Source organism: Oryzias latipes, chromosome 2 (genome assembly GCF_053564925.1).
Source record: "Oryzias latipes strain Hd-rR chromosome 2, Olatipes_Hd-rR_3.1".
NCBI classification, from domain to species: domain Eukaryota; kingdom Metazoa; phylum Chordata; class Actinopteri; order Beloniformes; family Adrianichthyidae; genus Oryzias; species Oryzias latipes.
Window position 1 is genome coordinate 36,863,200 of NC_136238.1, and position 22,443 is coordinate 36,885,642.

At 44.3% G+C, this 22,443-nt stretch overlaps 1 protein-coding gene across 1 annotated transcript; it reads left to right on the forward strand.

Moving 5' to 3' along the window:
- Nucleotides 1–6,062: 6,062 nt before the first annotated feature.
- On the forward strand, nt 6,063–16,905 carry LOC144986844 (protein NLRC3-like). Its single transcript, XM_078935253.1, has 9 exons — nt 6,063–6,491; nt 6,574–6,714; nt 7,237–7,356; nt 7,781–7,827; nt 7,915–9,691; nt 11,611–11,787; nt 14,462–14,638; nt 15,784–15,957; nt 16,274–16,905. The coding sequence occupies exons 1-9, from the start codon at nt 6,406–6,408 to the stop codon at nt 16,284–16,286; spliced, it is 2,712 nt and encodes a 903-aa protein (XP_078791379.1). The 5' UTR covers nt 6,063–6,405; the 3' UTR covers nt 16,287–16,905.
- Nucleotides 16,906–22,443: the final 5,538 nt, after the last annotated feature.

Here is a 22,443-nt window from a genome sequence, read left to right on the forward strand (position 1 = left end):
AGTCACTCCTGACTCGGCCCCCGCCTCGGCTTCTGCGACTTTTGTCACTCACCCACGAATTAGAGGCGTTTTTTTCTGCGTAAAGATTTATGAGGTCTCGGTAGGGGTCTGCTCTTCGCCTTGCCTGCAACATTAAAGCTATGTGCTGCTTGAAAAAAGATTTAGTAAATGTATTAGTGACAAAGACTAATTGTTTTGACTGACCATTAAGGACTTGCTGTCATACAAAAAGAATTTGTAATCTAAAAGAAACAAAATCCCACAATCTAGGCTTCTCCTTATTTAACCAAAAACACAATTCACACTCTAAACCATAACAGGTTTGTTAAAACACAGACAATCAATACGCAGACAATAACTTTTTCTTAAAACCACACCAAAAGACATAACACAAAAAATTAGGTACCTTACACATAAACAAAATAAACCATTTCACTGAAATTAATCTTTTATAACTAGTATTAACATTCCTGTTCCCCCTTCTTCTTTTCTACCAGAACCAGCACCTCCTGTTACCTTATCATACCTTTCCGTGTCCACAGATCCTCTATATCACTTCCCATGCATTTCATTTCTCCTTTTCTTCACTGCTTTGTCCTTTTCCCATTCACAGTTATTTCTGATAACAATTTTCAAATACTCTTGATCATGAATCAAACAAACAGAACCACCAGTCATTCGCTTCTCATACACACATTCACAGCGGTGCACATCACAACAATCCTATGTAATATCAAAACAAACATACAAACCAAATCAAACATCGTAGAGATTCTTGTTAAGGGAGTCCGGATCTAAACCACCAAAAACTTATAATTAATGTCAATTATACTTCTTTGAACAAAGCTGAACTAAATCACGGTAGTTATGAAATACAAACAAATTAGAGAATTTTATTAAAATAAGAAAACCGAAATAATTTCAAAATTATTTTACACAAAATGTATTGGACCGACACCACCTTAAAAATCTTCTTTGTCGAACCAAGACCACTTAAATTCGTTTTTTATCGTCTACTTACAACTGAGGTCGTAACCACGCTCAATAATGACAATCCCCACCATGATTTTACCACAAATTACATCCCAAACTCTTCAAATTTGTTTGTAAAAGTTTAGCGTGTTCCGCCATTTTGATCTCTAGGGACGCCATTTCGCCGACCAAATAGTACGAACAAAGCCAATCATAGCCGTCGACGCCATTTTGGTTGCTAGGACTCCGTCACGCTGACCACGTGGTACAACAAAAAAACAATCAGAGCCGTCGACACATTCGAAAACAACTAAAATGTCCCGTCATTGGTCCATTCAACGTAAATAAGATGTCCACGTCCATATAGAAAACAATACACGGGGAAATGCGGAAATAAAGTTAAAATTCACCGATTTCAAACATTTTTTCATCCCATTCTTTCCAAAATCTCACACATTTCATTCCATTCATCCTCATTAAAGTCATTTTCACCTCTGTTGTCAAGTCAAGTTGTCTGTCGTCATCGTCAAGTCTGTCATCAAAACAAAATGCACCGGTTTCCTCATATTTTATGTCCAATTCACCTTTAATGTTTATTTTGAATCCTTCTGTGGTTTCTCTCCGTATAAAAAAATAATTTATAGTCGTGTTTCCGAATTGTACTAACCCACAAAATTGGTTCCTATAGTAACACTGTTTTTTGTACGTACCTGCCGTACAGGCTCCAACAGACGCAAACCTACCGAATTTAACTATCCCGAGACCCGGGCGCAGAGCAGCAGTGTAAAACGCTCCTCTGAGCCTCCCTTAGGGTTAGTGCCGGTGCAAAACCCATGCAGGGAAAGTCAAGCAGGTCCTAGCTTTAGCTTATGTGCTGAAAGACAAATGAAAGGAGCGCGTCATAGAAACCTTAAAGTGACAGACAGTAGTTCTCACAAGCAGAATTATGATGTCATTAAATGCGGTTTATTAAACATTCGATCCATTTCCTCCAAGTCCCTCTTAGTCAATGAGTTAATTACTGATAACAATCTTAGTCTTTTAGCCTTAACAGAAACTTGGCTCCATCAGGATGACTATGTTAGATTGAATGAAGCAACCCCCCCCACTTATGCTAACTATCAGAAATCCAGGATTTCCGGGAAAGGAGGTGGTTTGGCAGTAATATCACAGTCTAGCTTACTTCTCAGCCCTAAAGTTAAAAATGCTTATAATTCATTTGAAAACATCATATTGTCTTTAAGTCACCCTAACAGGAAAACTCGAAAACCTGTTTTACTCATAATTATTTATCGCCCCCCCGGCCCATATTCAGAATTTTTAACTGAGTTTTCCGACTTCCTATCGACTATTGTCTTAGATTCTGATCAAATTATAATATTAGGGGATTTTAATATTCATGTTGATGACCCCAGTGACTGTCTAGGAACGGCTTTTGCAGCTTTATTAGATGATGTTGGTTTCACCCAAAGTGTGAATGAACCCACTCACTGTCATAAGCACACCCTGGACCTTGTTCTAACCCATGGTATAGAGATCAGCCAGCTGAGTGTCCTTCCTCTTAACCCCATCATTTCTGATCACTTTATGATTACCTTCCAGCTTACACTGGAACATCCTTCTGCCCCAGTGAATAAGAAACAGCTTAGAAGAACCTTAACTGACCGTTCTGTGTCTGAGTTTAAACACACAGTTCAGCCAGTACTTAGTGATATTCTGAGAAAATACTCTGAGTCTAGCTCCCATAGCATCAGTCCTAGTATAAATGACCACTTTGTTAATGATGCCTTACAAGCCCTCAGGAGTACACTCGATGTTGTTGCCCCCTTGAAACCTAAGTTCGTCAGACAAAACCGAGTAGCACCGTGGTTTAACGCTGAAACTCGTTCTCTTAAACAAGAAACCCGTAAGTTGGAAAGAGAATGGCGCCGCTCCGGTTCAGAGCAGTCTCTGGATATCTGGAAACATAGCCTATTAAATTATAAAAAAGCTCTGCGTAGAGCTAGAAGCCAGTACTATTCAACCTTAATATCAGAGAATGGAAACAATCCAAGATTTCTTTTTAGCACTATTGCTAAATTAACTCGCAGTCAGAGCTCAGTAGAACCACATGTTCCTGTTTCTCTCAGCTCTGATTTTCTTACATTTTTCGACAGTAAAATCTCAAATATTAGACATAAGTTAAATCAAGTTATTCCTACTATCAGCCCAGAACAGGCTGAAGTGGTAGAAATGGAGGCATCCATAGAAACCTCTGTAACATTAGACTGCTTCACTGCTGTGGATCAAGCGGAAATAACATCAATTATTACGTCCTCCAAATCCTCAACGTGTCTGTTAGACCCAATTCCCACTAGACTTTTTAAAGAAACTTTTCCCCTAATTAATGATCCCATATTAACAATGATAAATGCCTCTCTGGAAACGGGTTACGTGCCACAGTCTTTTAAATATGCAGTTGTTAAACCTCTTCTGAAAAAGCCCAGTTTGGATCCTAGCATCTTGGCCAACTATAGACCGATATCAAACCTGCCCTTTATTTCTAAAATCCTAGAAAGAGTTGTAGTTAAGCAGCTTTACTGCCACCTACAGGACAACAGCCACTTTGAAGACTTTCAGTCGGGGTTTAGACCTCACCACAGTACGGAAACTGCACTAGTTAGAGTCTCTAATGACCTGCTATTGGCCTCAGAAAAGGGACTACTTTCTATTCTGGTCCTGTTGGACCTCAGTGCTGCCTTTGACACTATCGACCACGGTATTTTACTCCATAGATTAGAGCAGGACATAGGGATCAGAGGATCTGCTCTCCAGTGGTTTAAATCCTATCTGTCTGATAGGTATCAGTTCGTTAATGTAAATGGCCATTCCTCTCAGTGCACTCGAGTCAACTATGGAGTCCCACAGGGCTCAGTCTTGGGACCGATCCTGTTTACGCTTTATATGCTACCCCTAGGAAACATAATCAGGAAACACAGCATTAATTTTCATTGTTATGCCGACGATACGCAGTTGTATTTATCCATGAAGCCTGACCAGAATGACCAGATAGAGAAACTGAACGCCTGCATCAGTGACATCAAGACCTGGATGACAATTAATTACCTCCTCTTGAACCCAGAAAAAACTGAGGTCATTATACTTGGTCCTAAAAACCTCAGAGATGCTCTGTCTGCTCAGATAGTCTCCCTGGATGGCATAAGTATAGCCCCCAATTCCACAGTTAGAAACCTTGGGGTTTTACTTGACCAGGATTTATCATTTAAGGCTCACATATCTCAGGCGTGTAGAACTGCCTTTTTTCACCTGCGGAATATTGCTAAGATCAGAAATATACTTTCTAAGAGTGATGCTGAAAAACTCATCCATGCATTTGTTACGTCGAGGCTGGATTACTGTAACTCCTTGTTAGCAGCGTGTCCTAAGAGTTCCTTAAGAAGTCTCCAGCTTGTTCAGAACGCAGATGCTAGATTGTTAGCTGGAACCAGCAGAAGAGATCACATCACTCCTGTGTTAGTTTCGCTCCATTGGCTCCCAGTTGATTCTAGAATCAAGTTCAAGATCCTCCTCTTAACCTATAAGGCCTTACATGGAATGGCCCCGTCCTATATTAAGGACCTCATAGTCCCTTACCAACCAATCAGAACACTTCGCTCGCAAAATGCAGGACTGCTTGTGGTTCCTAGAATTAGTAAAAGTACGGTTGGAGGTAGAGCGTTTAGCCACCAAGCCCCTGTCTTATGGAATAAACTCCCAGCTCATGTAAGAGAGGCCGACTCAGTTTCTACATTCAAAGCTAGACTGAAAACATTCCTCTTTGGACAGGCTTATTGTCAGACTAGTTAGTATTCAGAGATTATTTAACTTAATGTTAGTTTGTTTAAATTAAACTTAATAATAACTATTTCTTTTAAAAGGCTGCTAGAAGTTGAAGCTGGGGTAACTATGGTGCACTGGGGTTCTGTCCTCTTTCCTTTTTTACTTCTACCCTTCCTCTCCTCTATTCTTGATCATAATTTATCATTTAGTTCTCCATGCCTCTGTTTGGTGCAGTGCGATTCATGTATTGTCCCTCTTTTCCTCTCCCCTCCTGGGGAGTGGGAGTGCTTCCAGACTCCAGTTGGATCATCCGTGCTCCAGTTCCTGACCGTTTACCTCGCCTTTGCTCCTGCTCCTACACCTGGCTGTGGATCCTACCTCTGGCTCATCTCTGGCTCGTCTCTGCTCTGTACCTGACCGAGTACCTCGTCTCTGCTCCTGCTCCTACACCTGGCTGTGGTTCCTGTCTCCGGCTCGACTCGCGCCTTTGACTGTCCACACAACCACAGCTGGATGAAGCTCATCTGCTGGACTTTTATATATGTAGTTGTAGATTTAGATAAGTTAATTCTTCTCTAAGAGTTCTGGTAAATCGCCTGTCCGTCCTGGGGGAGGATCCCTCCTTCATGTGGGCACCCCTGAGGTTTCTTCGTTTTTTCCGGAATCCGTTTTTTTTGGGAGTTTTTCCTTACCGCGAAGGGGGGTCTAAGGGCAGGGATGCCAGTATAGCTTAGTCAGTTTGTTAGTTCATTTTAGTATTTTTCTATTGAACTCTTTGTATTCGTGATCCTTTTGAGTTCATGTTTTACTTTGAAGCCCATCGAGACGACTGTTGTTGTGATTTTGGGCTATACAAATAAAATTGAATTGAATTGAATTGAATCCTAACACTGTTTTTTGTACGTTTTCCTGACGTACAGGCTCCAACAGACGCAAACCTACCGAATTATGAACGCTTCGTTTAGGAGACGGTGAACCTACTCTTTATTTCTTCTGTTTACTCACATCCTGTGTCGCAGGCTAACAGTTAACCATTCCTTTAAGGTTCGGGTAAACCATATGGGGTACACTCCGCCACCTACGCAATCAACGTCTCCTCTAATTTGAGTTATTCGACTATTGAATAACTTAATCAATATGCAGACTTTACAAAAGGCTCTGCTCACCTTTCTTTTACGAGGCCTCTGAAGGAGTCGACCGCATGGAAGGAAGCATCCCCTGACTTTACGCCGAAAGTCTCAGAAATCTCGTAATAAACCACTATAATCCGGATCCGCGTTCCTTCCCGACTTTCACGTTCAGGGGTCACCAAAAATGTAGAAAAAAAATCTATCCGCTTTTCAGCTTATTTTCAGATTCTTTCCTTGCGTGTTCAAAAAAGTCGAGAAGAAGAAAACCACTGGATTCGTTCGGATTAAGATTTAACAAAATTTATTTCCCTGCTGTCTGACTGGATTCACCTGAACCTGAGAGGAAACACAAGAGAAGAGCCAATCAGTGGAGGAGCAGCTGATCTGTTGGTGAAGGAGGATCAGAGCTGATGATGAGGATTTCATCTGCAGGTGAAGGAGGAAGGTGTGTGTGAGCTGATGTGGATCCAGTGAATCCAGCAGCATGGATCAGTGGGAGGAACCACAGGAGGGAGCCCCTCCCTCTAAAAGCAGAGATGGTAACCATGACAACCAGAGCAAATCTCAGAGGTGAGATGAACATCTCCAACTGTCCATGATCTTCTCCAGATCAGATCTCAGGACTCACAACAGCAACCTTCATTCTTCACAGGAACCAACTTGGATCTGGATCTGGATCTGGACCTGGATCAAGACCTGGAGCTGGACCTGGATCCAGCTGGGGGTCCTTCAGGAGTGACATATCAAAGGATTTACCTGTAAACTTCAAAGCCATCCATTCAGGAGTGGAACAGTGAGTGTTTGTCAGAGTTTTTGGAGGCTGGATTCTAGTTCAGATGATCAACAGTTTTCAGATGAAGGACTTGAGGTCTGGTTCAGTTCTGGATCTCTCTGATCAGACTCACTTGGAGCATCATGTGTGTGATGAGATCTTTTCAGTTGAGTCTTTTGAGAGTCTCTGAGAGACATCAGAGATGTTGGAGAAGAAAACATGTTGACTGCTGACTCTGACTGACAGCAGCTCCAGTCTAATGAGAAGAATCACTGCAGACTCCTAGGATTCAGATTTTCATGCTTTCCAAACATCACATTGTTCTAGTTGGACTTTCTGCTCTCGGAATTTCTACATTTCTACATGGAGAATTGGAATCAGCTTTTCTAGAAAAAAGTCTGGATTGACTGACAGAAAATGCTGAAACCTGGAAACTGTTGATCCAAACATGTCATGTTATTCCAGACTGTGTTCATGTCAAAGTCCATCAGCTGTTCATGAAGAAGCAGATCCTCCAACACTCTGATGGTTTTGTGTTTGCAGAGGTCAACAGGTCACACAGAGAGTCCAGTCTGCAGCCTCCAGCTGTGGATCCATGAAGAGTGACCGGTCCAAAGATGATCCTCCAGACTTCAGAACTGAACCAGGACCTTCAGACTCACAGTAAGAAGCAGTTTCTAGTGAACAAAGCAGAGTTCAGCTCTCAGCTGGAACAACAATGTTCTCATCAAGAACATCAGCTGATCCATCCAGGAAGGTCAACCATCTGCTGTGAGCGCTTTAGGTCTGAGAGGAAAGAAAAGAGTTGGACAACTCTGGAGGACACAAAGCTCAGTCTGTGAGGATGAAGCAAACAGCTGAACTTTTCTCTGAGCTCAGTCCAGACATGAGCTCCAAACACAGCTAACGCATCATTTAGACCTTCAGATTGACTAGATCTGCTCTGGTTTAACCTAGAAACACATTTGCTCACATTCAACACAGTCTGGATCACACAATATCTAAGTCTGAAGATCAGAGTTAGTCTGGAACTTCCCACTGACTGCTTTGATTGCTGTTCACTAACGTTTCTCCTTCGTGTCCACAGAGAGAAGAAGAGGAGCGGACCCCAGTCTGCAGAAAGACCCAGAGCTGGTGAGTCAGAGCCTGATCATCTGCTGATGGATTCTTCTGGAAACATGTGGAACACTCATGAAGGAGCTTTCTTCTCTGTTCTGTCAGCAGATGTTGGTCTGCAGGAGATGTTTGGAGAACATCAGATCAGTCTGATTAGCGGAAGTGAACATGTGGCTGAAGGAACTGAAGAAGCAGGAAGAGAAACGCTCCTCAACAGGGTCTACACTGAGCTCTACATCACAGAGGGACTGAGACCAGAGGCTCACACCCAACATGAGGTGATGCAGCTGGAGACCACCACCAAGACCAACCAGCTCCATGACACTGCAATCAAGAACCCAGACATCTTCAAAGTCCTCCCTGACCAACACAGATCCATCAGAGTGGTTCTGACCAGCGGAGTTGCTGGAGCTGGAAAAAGCTTCTCAGTGCAGAAGTTCACTCTGGACTGGGCCGAGGGCTTGGAGAACCAAGACATCAGTGCTGTGGTTCCTCTGTCCTTCAGGGAGATGAACTTGATCAGAGATGAGCAGCACAGTCTTCTCACTCTGATCCAGCTGTTCCATCCAACACTCCAGAAGATCCCAGCAGAACAGCTGTATGTCTGCAAACTTCTGTTCATCTTTGATGGTCTGGATGAAAGCAGACTTTCTCTGGACTTCAACAACAGTCCGCTGGTGTCTGATGTCACACACAAGTCCTCAGTCAACGTGCTGCTCACTAACCTCATCCAGGGACGTCTGCTGCCCTCAGCTCTGGTCTGGATCATTCCCAGACCTGCAGCAGCCAATCAGATCCCTCCTTCATGTGTGGACAGACTGACAGAAGTCCGAGGCTTCAATGATGCTCAGAAGGAGGAGTACTTCAGGAGGAGGTTCCCAGATGGAGAGCTGTCCAGCAGAATCATCTCCCACATCAAGGGCTCCATGTCCCTCTACATCATGTGTGAAGTTCCAGTCTTCTGCTGGATCACTGCTGTGGTTCTGGAGAACCTGCTGACCACAGAGCAGAGAGGAGAGCTGCCCACCACCCTGACTGACATGTACTCCCACTTCCTGATGGTCCAGACAAAGAGGAAGAAGAACAAGTACCTGCAGGAACATCAGACAAGTCCACAAGAGCTGACAGAGACTGACAGGGAAGTTCTTCTGAAGCTGGAGAGGCTGGCATTTGAACATCTGGAGAAAGGAAACATCATGTTCTACCAAGAAGACCTGCAGCAGTGTGGTCTGGATGTCACAGAGGCCTCAGTGTACTCTGGAGTTTGTACTGAGATCTTCAGAAGAGAGTGTGAGATCTTCCAGAAACCGGTCTACAGCTTTGTTCATCTGAGCGTTCAGGAGTTTCTGGCTGCAGTCTACATGTTCCACTGTTACTCCAACAGGAAGGTAAAGGTCATTGAGGAATTCCTGAAGAACAACATGGAGAACCCATCCCTGGATGAGTTTCTGAGCAAAGTCATGGAGAAATCCTTGCAGAGTCAAACTGGACACCTGGACCTGCTGGTTCGCTTCCTTCATGGTCTCTCTGTGGAGTCCAACCAGAGACTCTTAGGAGGCCTGCTGGGACAGACAGAGAAAAATCCAGAAACCATCCAGAAAGCCATCAACAACCTGAAGAAGATCAACAATAAAGGAGTTTCTCCTGACAGAAGCATCAACATCTATCACTGTCTGATGGAGATGAAGGACCTCTCAGTTCATCAGGAGATCCAAGAGTTCCTGAAGTCAGAGAACAAATCAGAGATCCACTGCTCAGCTCTGGCCTACACTCTGCAGATGTCAGAGGAGATTCTGGATGAACTGGACCTGGACCAGTTTAAGACATCACCTGAGGGTAAACGGAGACTGATCCCAGCTGTGAGGAACTGCAGAAATTTCAGGTGAGTCCAGAAATGATTGTGATGATAAATCAGATCAGTGTTCAGATTGATTTACAAAGAATGAGAGGTTTGAAAATGATTCGAAATAAAAACATGACAGAAGAATATCAGTTTTTCTAACACTCATATGATCTTTTAGCTAAAGAGCAAAAAAGGATCATATTTGTTCTAATGAAATCCAATCCAGAAACTTCTAAAAGGTTTGAACCCAAAGCAGACGGTCCAGAATGAAAGGATGTCTTCATTTCCACAATGTCAGTCATTCTAGAAGTACATTTCTAAAACGCTTTTTCTTCCATTCATCATCTTCTTTCTAGATAAATCATTGATCTGTAAATAAAACCGTTTGATGACTAATAGAAGAAACTGAAGCAGAAACTTGATTTCTTAGCTTCTTCTAGATCAGACATGGTTGTGTTTTTTCACTTACCATATTTTTACCACGATAGGGCGCACTGGGTTATAGGGCGCAGTCTCAGTTATGGGAGAATTTTCTGTATTAGACACAATCAAAATGCACACCAGGTGTTGAGGCGCGGGCTCGTTAGCACAACATACCGGTAAAACATGCATACTAGTGTTGAACCTTTCCTGCAGTGACGTTTCTGAACGCGGGGGAGATCCTCTCCAGGGCCGACGTTGGATCTTCCTTCAGGGTTCACTTCACCGTTTGGACCCTCAGAGGCTCCAGAGCGGGTTAATAATAGAACCAGTCTCTGTTTTATTGGAGGAGAACTTTTTTTTTATTACTGTTCTCCCTAACTGAGTAACACAAATTGAATTTGCGCTCACACACTCACTTGGCTGAGTGTCTGCCCCCTCCTTTTGCAAATAGGGGAGAGCAGCATGCGGGAACTCAGCACACACACACATTTCAGCACACACAAATAACAGCACACACACATATTTCAGCACACACATTTCAGCACACTCAAATTTCAACACACATTTCAGCACGCACACATTTCAGCACACACACATTTCAGCACACACATTTCATCACACACACACATTTCATCACACACACATTTCAGCACACACACATACACACTCATTGTAGAAAAAAAGCAGTGGGAGAAAAACTGAGTTGGTTCTCATGCTGTCTTCATCTACTCCTCTGCCAAAGTCCCACAACTACACATAAGGCGCACCCCCTCATATGACGCCCCCTACAGTTTGAAGAAAAGGCAAGACTTTTAAGTGCGCCTTATAGTCGTGAAAATACGGTACCTGACATGTTTTGACAGACGTCTTCTGTCTTTGTCACAGTCGAGGAGGACTCTGACTCTGAACAATGAAGCTTAGCATCACAGCTAACTTGTAAACCTACACAGGTTCTGGTTCCTCCATAGAAACAGTCACTTTAGCCTCTTTCTACCAAGAAGACCTTCTGGAAAGTTCTGCCTGAAGGTTGGTGCTGCTGTGGTTCTGTTAATGACGGGAGACGTGAACCTGAGGAGGAAACTGAATCCAAAGTTCTGCAACAGAACAGGAAGATGAACTGTTGTTGTTTACAGCTTCAGAGCTGAAAACATGAAAATATAATTTTGGAAATGAAAACAGAAAACTCTCAGAAAACTGGATCAGAACTAACATTTAAAAACATTCAACCCTCATCATCATCATCATGGTCAGAGTGACAGCTGTCAGTCTCTGGGATCCAGATGTTCTACTGTGAACTTTGGGGTTCAGACCTGAGATCACTGACTGACTGAGGGCAGCATGAAGCTCCATGGAGCTCCACCTTCTCTCCTCCAGCTGCAGATGAAAGAAAGATGAAGGTCTGAGAGAGACTAATGAGGAAGACTGTTTCATGATGAAGATGAAGCTCTAAAGAAGAGAGAAATGTCCAACTGGAACTTCATCACAGCCTGAATTCATCATAGATCACCTGTTTCTGTCTTTCTTTCTCTTCTCAGACTTCCATATAAATGTGGACTCTCAGAGACTCACTGTGAAATTGTGGCCTCAGCTCTGAAGTCCAACCCGTCCCACCTGACAGAAATGAACCTGAGCTACAACAGCCTGAAGGATTCATCCGTGAAGGTTCTGTGTTCTGGACTGGAGAGTCCAAACTGCAGACTGCAGACTCTGAGGTCAGAACATTGAAGCTGCTGGTTGGTTCATTTCTACATTTGTAGTTCTACACTGAAGCTGAAAGGTTTGGATTCAAAGATTTTCTGGATTTTCCACAATTTGAACATCTTTGATTCTTTGAAGAGTCTGCAGTGCAAGAAAACAGCTGCTTAGATTTTCTTTAGAACAAAGATGTTTCCATGGCAACAAAAGGTTCAGCTGTTGAAACTTTTGACAGATTTCTGAGTTTAAAGAGTCAGAAAACAAATAAGAACTCAAACTAATGACAGACTAGTTATCCTGACCAAACCTGCCTGAAAGCTGACCAAGAGACACATTCTTTCATTTTTATTTAGTTTCTGTACATAACCACAGTGAACTTTAAGTAAAACAACTCAGATGCCATTGAAGTGCAGACTTTCAGCTTTTATTCCATGGGTTGAACAAAAAGATTGCATAAAAATGTGAAAACTGAAGCATTTTTCTAAACACAATCCCTTTAATTTATGGGCTCACACAGTCCTCCATCCTCACAGTCCTCCATCTTCACAGTCATCCGTCCTCACAGTCCTCCATCTTCACAGTCCTCCGTCCTCACAGTCCTCCATCTTCACAGTCATCCGTCCTCACAGTCCTCCATCTTCACAGTCCTCCGTCCTCACAGTCCTCCATCTTCACAGTCCTCCGTCCTCACAGTCCTCCGTCCTCACAGCCCACCGTCCTCACAGTCATCCGTCCTCACAGTCCTCCATCTTTACAGTCCTCCGTCCTCACAGTCCTCCATCTTCACAGTCATCCGTCCTCACAGTCCTCCATCTTCACAGTCCTCCATCTTCACAGTCCTCCGTCCTCACAGTCCTCCGTCCTCACAGTCCTCCATCTTCACAGTCATCCGTCCTCACAGTCCTCCATCTTCACAGTCCTCCGTCCTCACAGTCCTCCATCTTCACAGTCCTCCGTCCTCACAGTCCTCCATCCTCACAGTCCTCCATCTTCACAGTCATCCGTCCTCACAGTCCTCCATCTTCACGGTCCTCCGTCCTCACAGTCCTCCATCTTCACAGTCATCCGTCCTCACAGTCCTCCATCTTCACAGTCCTCCGTCCTCACAGTCCTCCATCTTCACAGTCCTCCGTCCTCACAGTCCTCCGTCCTCACAGCCCACCGTCCTCACAGTCATCCGTCCTCACAGTCCTCCATCTTTACAGTCCTCCGTCCTCACAGTCCTCCATCTTCACAGTCATCCGTCCTCACAGTCCTCCATCTTCACAGTCCTCCATCTTCACAGTCCTCCGTCCTCACAGTCCTCCGTCCTCACAGTCCACCGTCCTCACAGTCCTCCATCTTTACAGTCCACCGTCCTCACAGTCCTCCATCTTCACAGTCATCCGTCCTCACAGTCCTCCATCTTCACAGTCCTCCGTCCTCACAGTCCTCCATCTTCACAGTCCTCCGTCCTCACAGTCCTCCATCTTCACAGTCCTCCATCTTCACAGTCCTCCGTCCTCACAGTCATCCGTCCTCACAGTCCACCGTCCTCACAGTCATCCGTCCTCACAGTCCTCCATCTTTACAGTCCTCCATCTTTACAGTCATCCGTCCTCACAGTCCACCGTCCTCACAGTCCTCCATCTTCACAGTCCTCCGTCCTCACAGTCCTCCATCTTCACAGTCCTCCGTCGTCACAGTCCTCCGTCCTCACAGCCCACCGTCCTCACAGTCATCCGACCTCACAGTCCTCCATCTTTACAGTCCTCCGTCCTCACAGTCCTCCATCTTCACAGTCATCCGTCCTCACAGTCCTCCATCTTCACAGTCCTCCATCTTCACAGTCCTCCGTCCTCACAGTCCTCCGTCCTCACAGCCCACCGTCCTCACAGTCATCCGTCCTCACAGTCCTCCATCTTTACAGTCCACCGTCCTCACAGTCCTCCATCTTCACAGTCATCCGTCCTCACAGTCCTCCATCTTCACAGTCCTCCGTCCTCACAGTCCTCCATCTTCACAGTCCTCCGTCCTCACAGTCCTCCATCTTCACAGTCCTCCATTTTCACAGTCCTCCGTCCTCACAGTCATCCGTCCTCACAGTCCACCGTCCTCACAGTCATCCGTCCTCACAGTCCTCCATCTTTACAGTCCTCCATCTTTACAGTCATCCGTCCTCACAGTCCACCGTCCTCACAGTCCTCCATCCTCACAGTGCTCCGTCCTCACATTCATCCGTCCTCACAGTGCTCCGTCCTCACATTCATCCGTCCTCACAGTGCTCCGTCCTCACAGTCATCCGTCCTCACAGTCCTCCATCTTCACAGTCCTCCCTAACAAGGAATTAGCGAGTAGGGCGGGAATTTGGACACAGCCTGTGTCTCTTTATTTATTTTTTAAAATCTGAAATTTTGGAATTTGGAAGCTTTAAATCTATTGGATTGTAAATATTTAGTCCTGAATAATTCCTGATGATCAATGACATTTCAATTCCTCGTCTGGTTTAACTTCATTTCAAGTCATTTCTAATATATTGCATTTTCATTCATGATAATGTTTTTGGGTCCAAATCCAAAAGAAATGAGCAAACAGTGAAAATGTCATCTGTCAGTCTGTCATCAGGGTGGGTCCCACCTGACTGAATGGACCAAGTTCCTGGACCTCCAGCTGCATCACTGCCCCTGAACACACTTTTCTGTCTGCTTTCAGGTTGAAGGACTGCAGTTTGTCAGAGATCAGCTGTGAAGTTCTGGTCTCAGCTCTGAAGAAAAACCCGTACAATCTGACAGAACTGGACCTGAGCTGGAACCAGAACCTGCAGGATTCAGGAGTTCTTCATCTGTGTGGTTTTCTGGAGAATCCAGACTGCAGACTGCAGACTCTGAGGTTAGACTCCATGTTTCAGTTGTGTTCAGATCAACATGATGACAAAGTTGTGTTGACCCACAGAGAGCAGAAATGTCCAGATTCTGATCTGCAGCAGCATCTTCCTGCAGCAGCCTTTTCTCCTCAAAGATCTGCAGAAGAACTTCTTCTTTTCTTCCTGCAGCTGCTTGTTCTCTTCAAAGATCTGCAGAAGAACTTCTTCTTTTCTTCCTGCAGCTGCTTGTTCTCTTCAAAGACCTGCAGAAGAACTTCTTCTTTTCTTCCTGCAGCTGCTTGTTCCAAAGCTGTCTGCTGTCATTTGTTCTCCACAAAGTCCTGCTTGCAGCCATCAGCTCTTCTTTGTGTCTTTGCTCCAACAGACTCCTTTAAAGCGCGTGCAGAAGAAGCAGCCGTGCACGCTCACATGCACTCTGAGTCCTGCTGCTGTGTTTCAGCAGATGCAGCTGAGAGTCCAGCGGCTGATGTTTGTGAGCAGACAGTGACAGAGTCATGCTGCAGCTGGATGCTGCTCTGACAGACACATCCTCCACAAACATCCTCACCTTTTCATCCACAAACATCATCACATCATCCATCAAAGCTCCCAGCAGCTGCTGACTCTTCATTCAGAGCTGAAGTCATGGATCAGGGATCAATGTCCAACATTTGCTGCAGACTTTTCCTCATCACTTCCTTCTTCTCTCTGCTTTGATCTGTTGGAGCTGAAAGTCTCTGCTTGAAGGGCTGCAGCAGAGAAGGACTGGAAGATCATCTCCTGAAAACTGGGATGAAGACTTTCCAGCATCCTGCTGCTGAAATTCTCCCATGATTCAGTGCTGTTTGGAGAAGAGCTGAGCAGAAAGAGGAAGTGGACTTTTTCTACTGTTGCTGCAGAAACATCAGTTGGTTTGGATGCAGCCACAGGCTGATGTTTGACTTTCACACATCTGGACTTCTTTCCTGAAGCAGCTGCATGTTGTCCTGAATGTTCCTGAATCTTCTTCTTCTCTGCTTCTGCTGGACTCTTCTGATCTGCTGCTGTTGCTTCACATCTTTGGACTTTTTCTAAACTTTCTGATCTTCTTCAGCTCTGAACTCTTTAGAAGAAGTGAAGGATGAAAAACATGAACTTTGTCTTTAAACTCAAATCTTTGTTCTGGATTCAGGTTGTTCAATTGTAAATTGTCAAAGTCCAGCTGTGCTGCTCTGGTCTCAGCTCTGAAGTCCAACCCGTCCCACCTGACAGAACTGGACCTGAGGAACAACAAGCTTCAGTTTTCAGATGTTCAGCAGCTCCAGGATCTGGTGGAGAGTCCAAACTCCAAACTGCAGACTCTGAGGTCAGTAGAGGGTTGGAGTCAGTCCAGCTGCTTCCAGATGTTTGGTCCTAAAGTTAGTCTGAGAGCAAAGATGCAGAGTTTCCTGTGAAGCTGCAGCTTCTCAGTGAAGCTCTGAGGAGAATGATGACAGGCTTCAGGACAACAGTCAGCCAATCAGAGCAGCAGAAGCTCCAACAGGTGAAGATGACAGGAAGTTGCTGCTCTGAACAGGACTGAAGCTCCTGCTGCTCTTTCTGCTGCTGTGCTGCATCACTGACTGACAGACCAGGATCAGGAGACACTCCTTCATCTCTGTCTCTACACTTTCTCTCTGCAGGCTATGGGACTGATGTTCCTCCTGGAGGAGCAGAGAGGAGCAGCAGCAGCAGCTGGTCTGCAGAGATTTTGTGACTGGACGGTGTTCCTGGGAGGTGGAGAGCAGAGTGATGGAGGAATCAGAGGAAGTGGAGATGAGTGTCAGAGCTGCAGCATGAACTGATCTGAGATCAGCTCCACTGTCTTTCTCAGCATCAAGTGGACAGTTATTGTGCTGCAGCTCCCCTGGTGGACTGATGGGGAACTGCACTTCCTCTTCTCATTCTAACTTGGAACATTGTGACAGCAATTTTAGCTGCAGTTTTAAAGAAGTTTCATCTAAATCCAGTAGAATCTCCTCATTTTCTAGAATGTCTAAACTAGTTGAAACTTTCTGAGCATAAAGCCTGTTTTCTCCAGAGGACATGAATGAACAGAGTGGATCTTAGTGAGGAATGACAGCCTCTGGATGCAGAGAATCACTTTGATGCAGCTGCTGCAACAACACCAACTGCATTGAAGCAGGAGGGAGAAGGGAGACACCTGCTGGCTGTTTGCAGAACTGCATCTTGGTGACAAAAGGCTTCAAACTGAAAGCTGTCTGTAAAATTCCTGCAGCCTGTTTGGATCTAATAAATGCTCTTTTGAATCAACTCTGTGTTTTCTATTGATTTCTGTCTTCATTCTATCTTTGACTCAAACAGACTTGAATCTTTAGCCTTCCCCCTCATCCTGTTCCAGCTGTTCTAATCTTCATGTGTTTGGTTCCTTCTCAGTAGAAATGGGTTGGAAAAGAGCTTTGGAATGTTCAGGTGGTGCTGATGTCTTTCTAGATGGGGGTGGGCAGAACACATGAGAGCTCCTCCCTCCTGATTCAGAGGGGAACAGTGGGCAGCAGCTGAAAGGAGGGAGTGGAAATGGGAAAAGTTCTCTACAGGTTTCTCCTTTCCAAGACAGAGGGACACGACTCCATGAACAGCAGAAGCTAAAGAGTTGGAAAACATGCCCAAAGCTGCAGCACCACCTGCAGAAAGATGCTTCCTCTTCAGGCTCCGCCCCTCCACATCAAGAAAGATCAGAGTTTCTGCTGAGCTGCTATTGGAGCTTTGAGGGGGTCAGATCTTTAGGAACATTTGCTGTCAATGAAACCAGGAAGAAAAGTGTTTTTTCTCCAGGAAAGTCACCTAAAATTAAAGTAAGTCTGAGATGAGATGGAGAACTGCTTTTTGTGGGCGACCGTCAATCAAGTGGGACAATCCTCTTACGAGTCTAAAGCGTTTAGATCAAAGCATCTTCAGGTCCACAATATTCTTCCTGGACTTTCCATCCTAGAATGAAAGAAAAGAGATTTCCTTTTAAAGTTTATCATTGTCTTTTTTTCAGATTGAGGATTGCTGGAGAAACTAGACCAGCTTGTTGCTCAAAGATGAGTTCTCCCCAACTCCATGCATGAATGGAGCTCCAGATCCCTGAGCTGTGCTGAATACTTTTTTTCTACATTTGACCAAAACCCAAAGTGGGAGGAGTCATCTTTCTGCAGTTCCTCTGAATCATGGACAGAAGTTGTAGATGTTCCACTAGAACAGTGTTTTCTTCTTCTGTGGATGTTCTAGTGTTCTGAGCACATTGGTAAAGTCTGCTGCATTATCTGTCAGCTTCCATTTTCAGCATTTGGATCCTCAAAGTTCAGGAAGAAACCGGAATCCAAACTGCTTCCAGTTTCCATGTTTGGGATCTTCTGGAGCTGTTGAAGGACACAGATTCTTTCCACATCATGAAGCTGTTCTTCTGAACCCAAACGGCCCACAGTTCTATGCTGATGATGCTCTTCTTCACCAACAGCCTCTCAGATCACAGATGCTGCAGTTTGCTTGGTTTGCTGGAAAGCAGCAGCGCTGCCACGCCCACCTGAAAGAGCCTCAGGGCTTCTCCAGCTGATGTCTTCAACACTGGGACTCCATCCCTTCTTCCATTCATCTTTCTGTCCGTTTGCTTTGAGGCCCAGATCCTCACCTGCTGCTGGCTTTGGTTCAGCAGCTGCTGACTGGAACGCTGAAGCTCAGAGCGTCCGGCGCTTTGATCTTCTGCACATTCAAGTGTGGAACAGATGCAGAGAAAAGCTCCAAAGTTCTCAGAGGAGCATTGATTCAGCAGATCTTTAGTTTCTGGAGACAACTTCAATGGAAGAATGAAAACCACATGGATTCAAACTGAAACTCTGTCAGAGTCAATAAAGTTTTTTCAAAGATGAAGTTCTTGAAGGACAAAGCTCTCCTTCACTGTCAACACACACAGATGATCAGAACAGTTCCACATGTGTCTGCATGTTCTGGGAAGTTCTCCGGTTCCTCGGTTCCTCTGATCACGGGTCCAGCAGCGTGTTTCAGGAACACGGATGATCCAGAACATGGGATCAGACTGAAGTCAGCAGCTTTCAGCTCCTTTTGGGCTTCAAGCCCAGAGAGAAGACAGAAATGTGAGGAAGGCAGAGAACATGAAGGGTTCCTGACAGGAAAGAGAAGTTGGAGCCAGAAAGACTAGAACCGGATCAGGACCGACTCTGGACAGTCCTTTTAGTGGTGGAGCACAGACAGAAGCAGCATCATGTTTGTCACAGAGACGTGAGCTTTGAGGAGCCACTCTGCAGCTTGACCCTCTCAGATGTCAGCAGCTGTTTGTGTCCTCAGATCCAGTCAGACACCAACATGTTCCTCAGAGAACAGCATGTCAGCACACACTGCACACGCTTGGATCCATGCAGACGTGTTGGAAGCCAGAGCTTCAGGCCGGCCTTCAGTGGATCTGTCCGTTCATGCTGAATGGGAGCAGAAGAACGTCTGTTTCAGCTCTGCTGCTTCAGCTCCACTCAAACTGCTGGGAACTCCAAACTCTCTCAGAGGAGAAAAACAGCAGAAAGCTTTCTGCAGCTGCTCTCACAGTGGATCTTCCTCTGTCTTCTTCAGCAGCAGATGATGAAGAGTCACTTTCTTCAGGTTCCTCTCAGTCCTGACCTTCATTCCTGATGGACCAAAGCAGACTGACAGCAGCTCTTTAGCTCCACAAAGAAAACTCTGCAGTTTCCCAAAAACCTTCTGTCAGATAAATGCATCTAGACCAGCGTTTTTCAACCTTTTCTGAGCCACGGCACACTTTAACCTTAAAAAAATTCCCGCGGCACACCAGCATCCAAAAATTAAAAAAAAAAAGGAGTAACTCATAGTCTGTATTGATCTACAGCCCCTCCCTCCACAATCTCACATGCATTTTTGAGATAATTGTCACAGAAAAACCTGGAAACTGCAGCTGTTTTTTTCTAAAAGATGCATAAAAGTTAAGTTAGAAGATTTAAGAAACAGTTTGATGTGTGTTCGTTGGTTTCAAGACGTTTAACAACAGATCTCCTTATGCGCTGTCACTCTCACTACCCAATGCATCATGGGAGATGTAGTGCATAAAATGGCCGAAAATCGCTTTTCGGAGCTTCATTGTTTTGTTCACTTGTTCCACGGTCTGATACCGGATTCTGTGGAAAGCTACACCGCTAAAGACGAGCTTTAGCTGGTATTTTTGTTAGAACTGAGCGACTTTACGAGCTAAATCGGGACAAGGAAGTGAAGACTTTAAGCACTTCTGATTGGTCAGACCGATGACATGTGATTAAGCCCCTCAAGAATGATTGGTCGAGACAGTCAAAGGGACGGGACTTTTCCCAAATACAGCCGAAGGTGCAGCTGAATCGCGTCATTCTTATTAAAATGTCTTTATTAAAATAAAATAAACGCAAAGAAAAAGTATTTTAGGATCTTTTATGTTCCTAACTCCTCAGTGTTTTATCAGGGCCTGTTTGGATGAACAAAGAGCTGAAATCCTGGAGATGGTAATTGCTTTTAGATCAGTTAATGAGGGCAATTTCTCACGGCACACTTGACCATCTCCCACGGCGCACTAGTGTGCCGCGGCACACTGGTTGAAAAACACTGATCTAGACATTAAAGAAAAACACAATTATAAACAACAAACCACAACAAGAATCAAGTTTCTCATGCACGAGGGAGAGGAGCAAGAGTGACAGAATAGTCTACCACGCTTCTCTTCTCTAAGGTCTGCCTCTCCCCGTGCTGCTTTTATTAAGAACACAAGAAGGAGGTAACATTTTCAAGACAAAGAGAAAATGTTCATTAGGGGGTGTCGTCAAATGACCCATTTGGTTGGATTCTAACTTCAAACAGTATCCCTTATCAGCTCAGGACAGTGTGTCGTAAACCCCTCATCCTGGGTGGGAGATGAGAAGCAGATGAACAAACACACAACTGTTTTCAGAAGAGGTAAAAAGGTCAATCTGAGTTAACATACATTGAACCAAATACATTTAGGCAATGATAATAATAAAACAAATTCCTTCACATAGTCCCTCCTTTTTATCATTGATAAATGTTAAAATCTCACATCCAATATCACATCTCTTTTCAGTTTTCTGTGACATCTTCATTTTCATAACACTTTCAATTTACACTCAGATGAGAAGTTCTTTTTTTTTTTCCAAGTCATTTCAATTTCAAAATCATTACAGTCGTCTTGTTCTCCCTGTAATAACAAGTTGTATTCTTGACTCATAAGAACACTTTGTACTCCACCATTCACTGCTCTGGAAATCATAGATTGAATACAAGGAAAAATGCACATAGTGAACACACAACATGTGATCAGTACCATAAGAATAGGTGTCACTATTTTTAACAAAAGTTGCGACCAGGAACCAAAAGCAAGCCAGGAGAAGAAATCCCAAGACTGGGGTTTCCTGTCATCCTGTATTGCCTGTTGAACCTTTTCAAGTTGATGTAATGCTTCAGTGATGCTGTGACCTTTATCGGTGTTGTCAGGAATAAATGTAAAATAGGTTTCATTTAACATTTTACAAACACCTCCCTCCTGAGCAACCAATAAGTCCAAAACCAATCTGTTCTGTAGAACCATAAGTCTCATGCTTGCAATTTCTTCGTTATAGCCTTTAAATGCTTTAATTGTAGCGTTCAAAAATAAACCTAATTAATAATCAATGGTCTCAATTCTGAGAGCGTTTTAGCATTTCCCACCCAGGGAAACAATGCCATAGTTACCTTTTCCCCAGTATTCCAGTGTTTATGGTCTTCAGGTACATCTGATCCCCAAATGGAATCATGTGGCTTGACATCAATAAGGTTACGTCTGTGACGCAGGTGAGGCTCATGGACTGCAGAAACTACGAAAGTGTGACCTGTGACCTTTACAGAAACACAAATCCCACTCCAGTCTCTAGGCAGACTGAGGTAGAGGGCCTGCCCACATAACCAAAACATTTGATCAACCACACAAGTACCATTGTTACCTGGCATTAAATCTGGATTAGATCGAATACGACGTCCTCTGGGGCAGGGAACAGCATAACCATGGGAAACTCTGTCATTGATTATCTGGACTGTGAAGGGAACAAGAAGTTCATGACACATCTTTGTCGGCAACGTTCCTAAAAACACTGTTACATTGTTAGTTACGCAATGTGGAAACACAGTTCCTGGTTCCACACTAGCATGAGCTAATGATTTTGTTAGTTTCAGTTTTTTAAACTGATACAAACTCTTGCAACTCGGTCTTACAAGAGTACCATTTGAAGTGGTGACGGCTCCAGTACTAATATACCCTCTGGTACTATATTCAATAACACAGTCACTTTTCCACTCAGAAAACTGCTTTGCCTGTAAATTAGGATGTAGGGATGAAGTTGGAATTACAGAACAACATAGCAATCAGATCTATGCATTTCCTTAGCCAGTAACATAACATACCTATACCAAGAATTTGTCATATACAGGTGAGTTATGTTCATTTTTGGACTAGTTAAAACATCATGTTCATCAATACTCAGCCATCGTCGAGAAATGTTTATTTCCTCGTTGGTGGTTCTTCTTGCAGGTGAATAATGATTCCAAAAGAACCAAATCCTTGTGGTTGCTCCTGTCAGGAATAGCAGGAACAGTAAACAAAATAAACTGTCTCTTAGCCCAGTTGGACACGCCATGGTGGATATGTGCCTATCTTCGGGAGGGAGAGGTTACTAGCACATCACCTCCTCAAGTCCTCTAACAGTGTAGGATCTGTGTAGTGCAAAAGAGTTCTGGTGTGCTTTCTTCCCTAAGACTAGGTGGATTCCCCTGC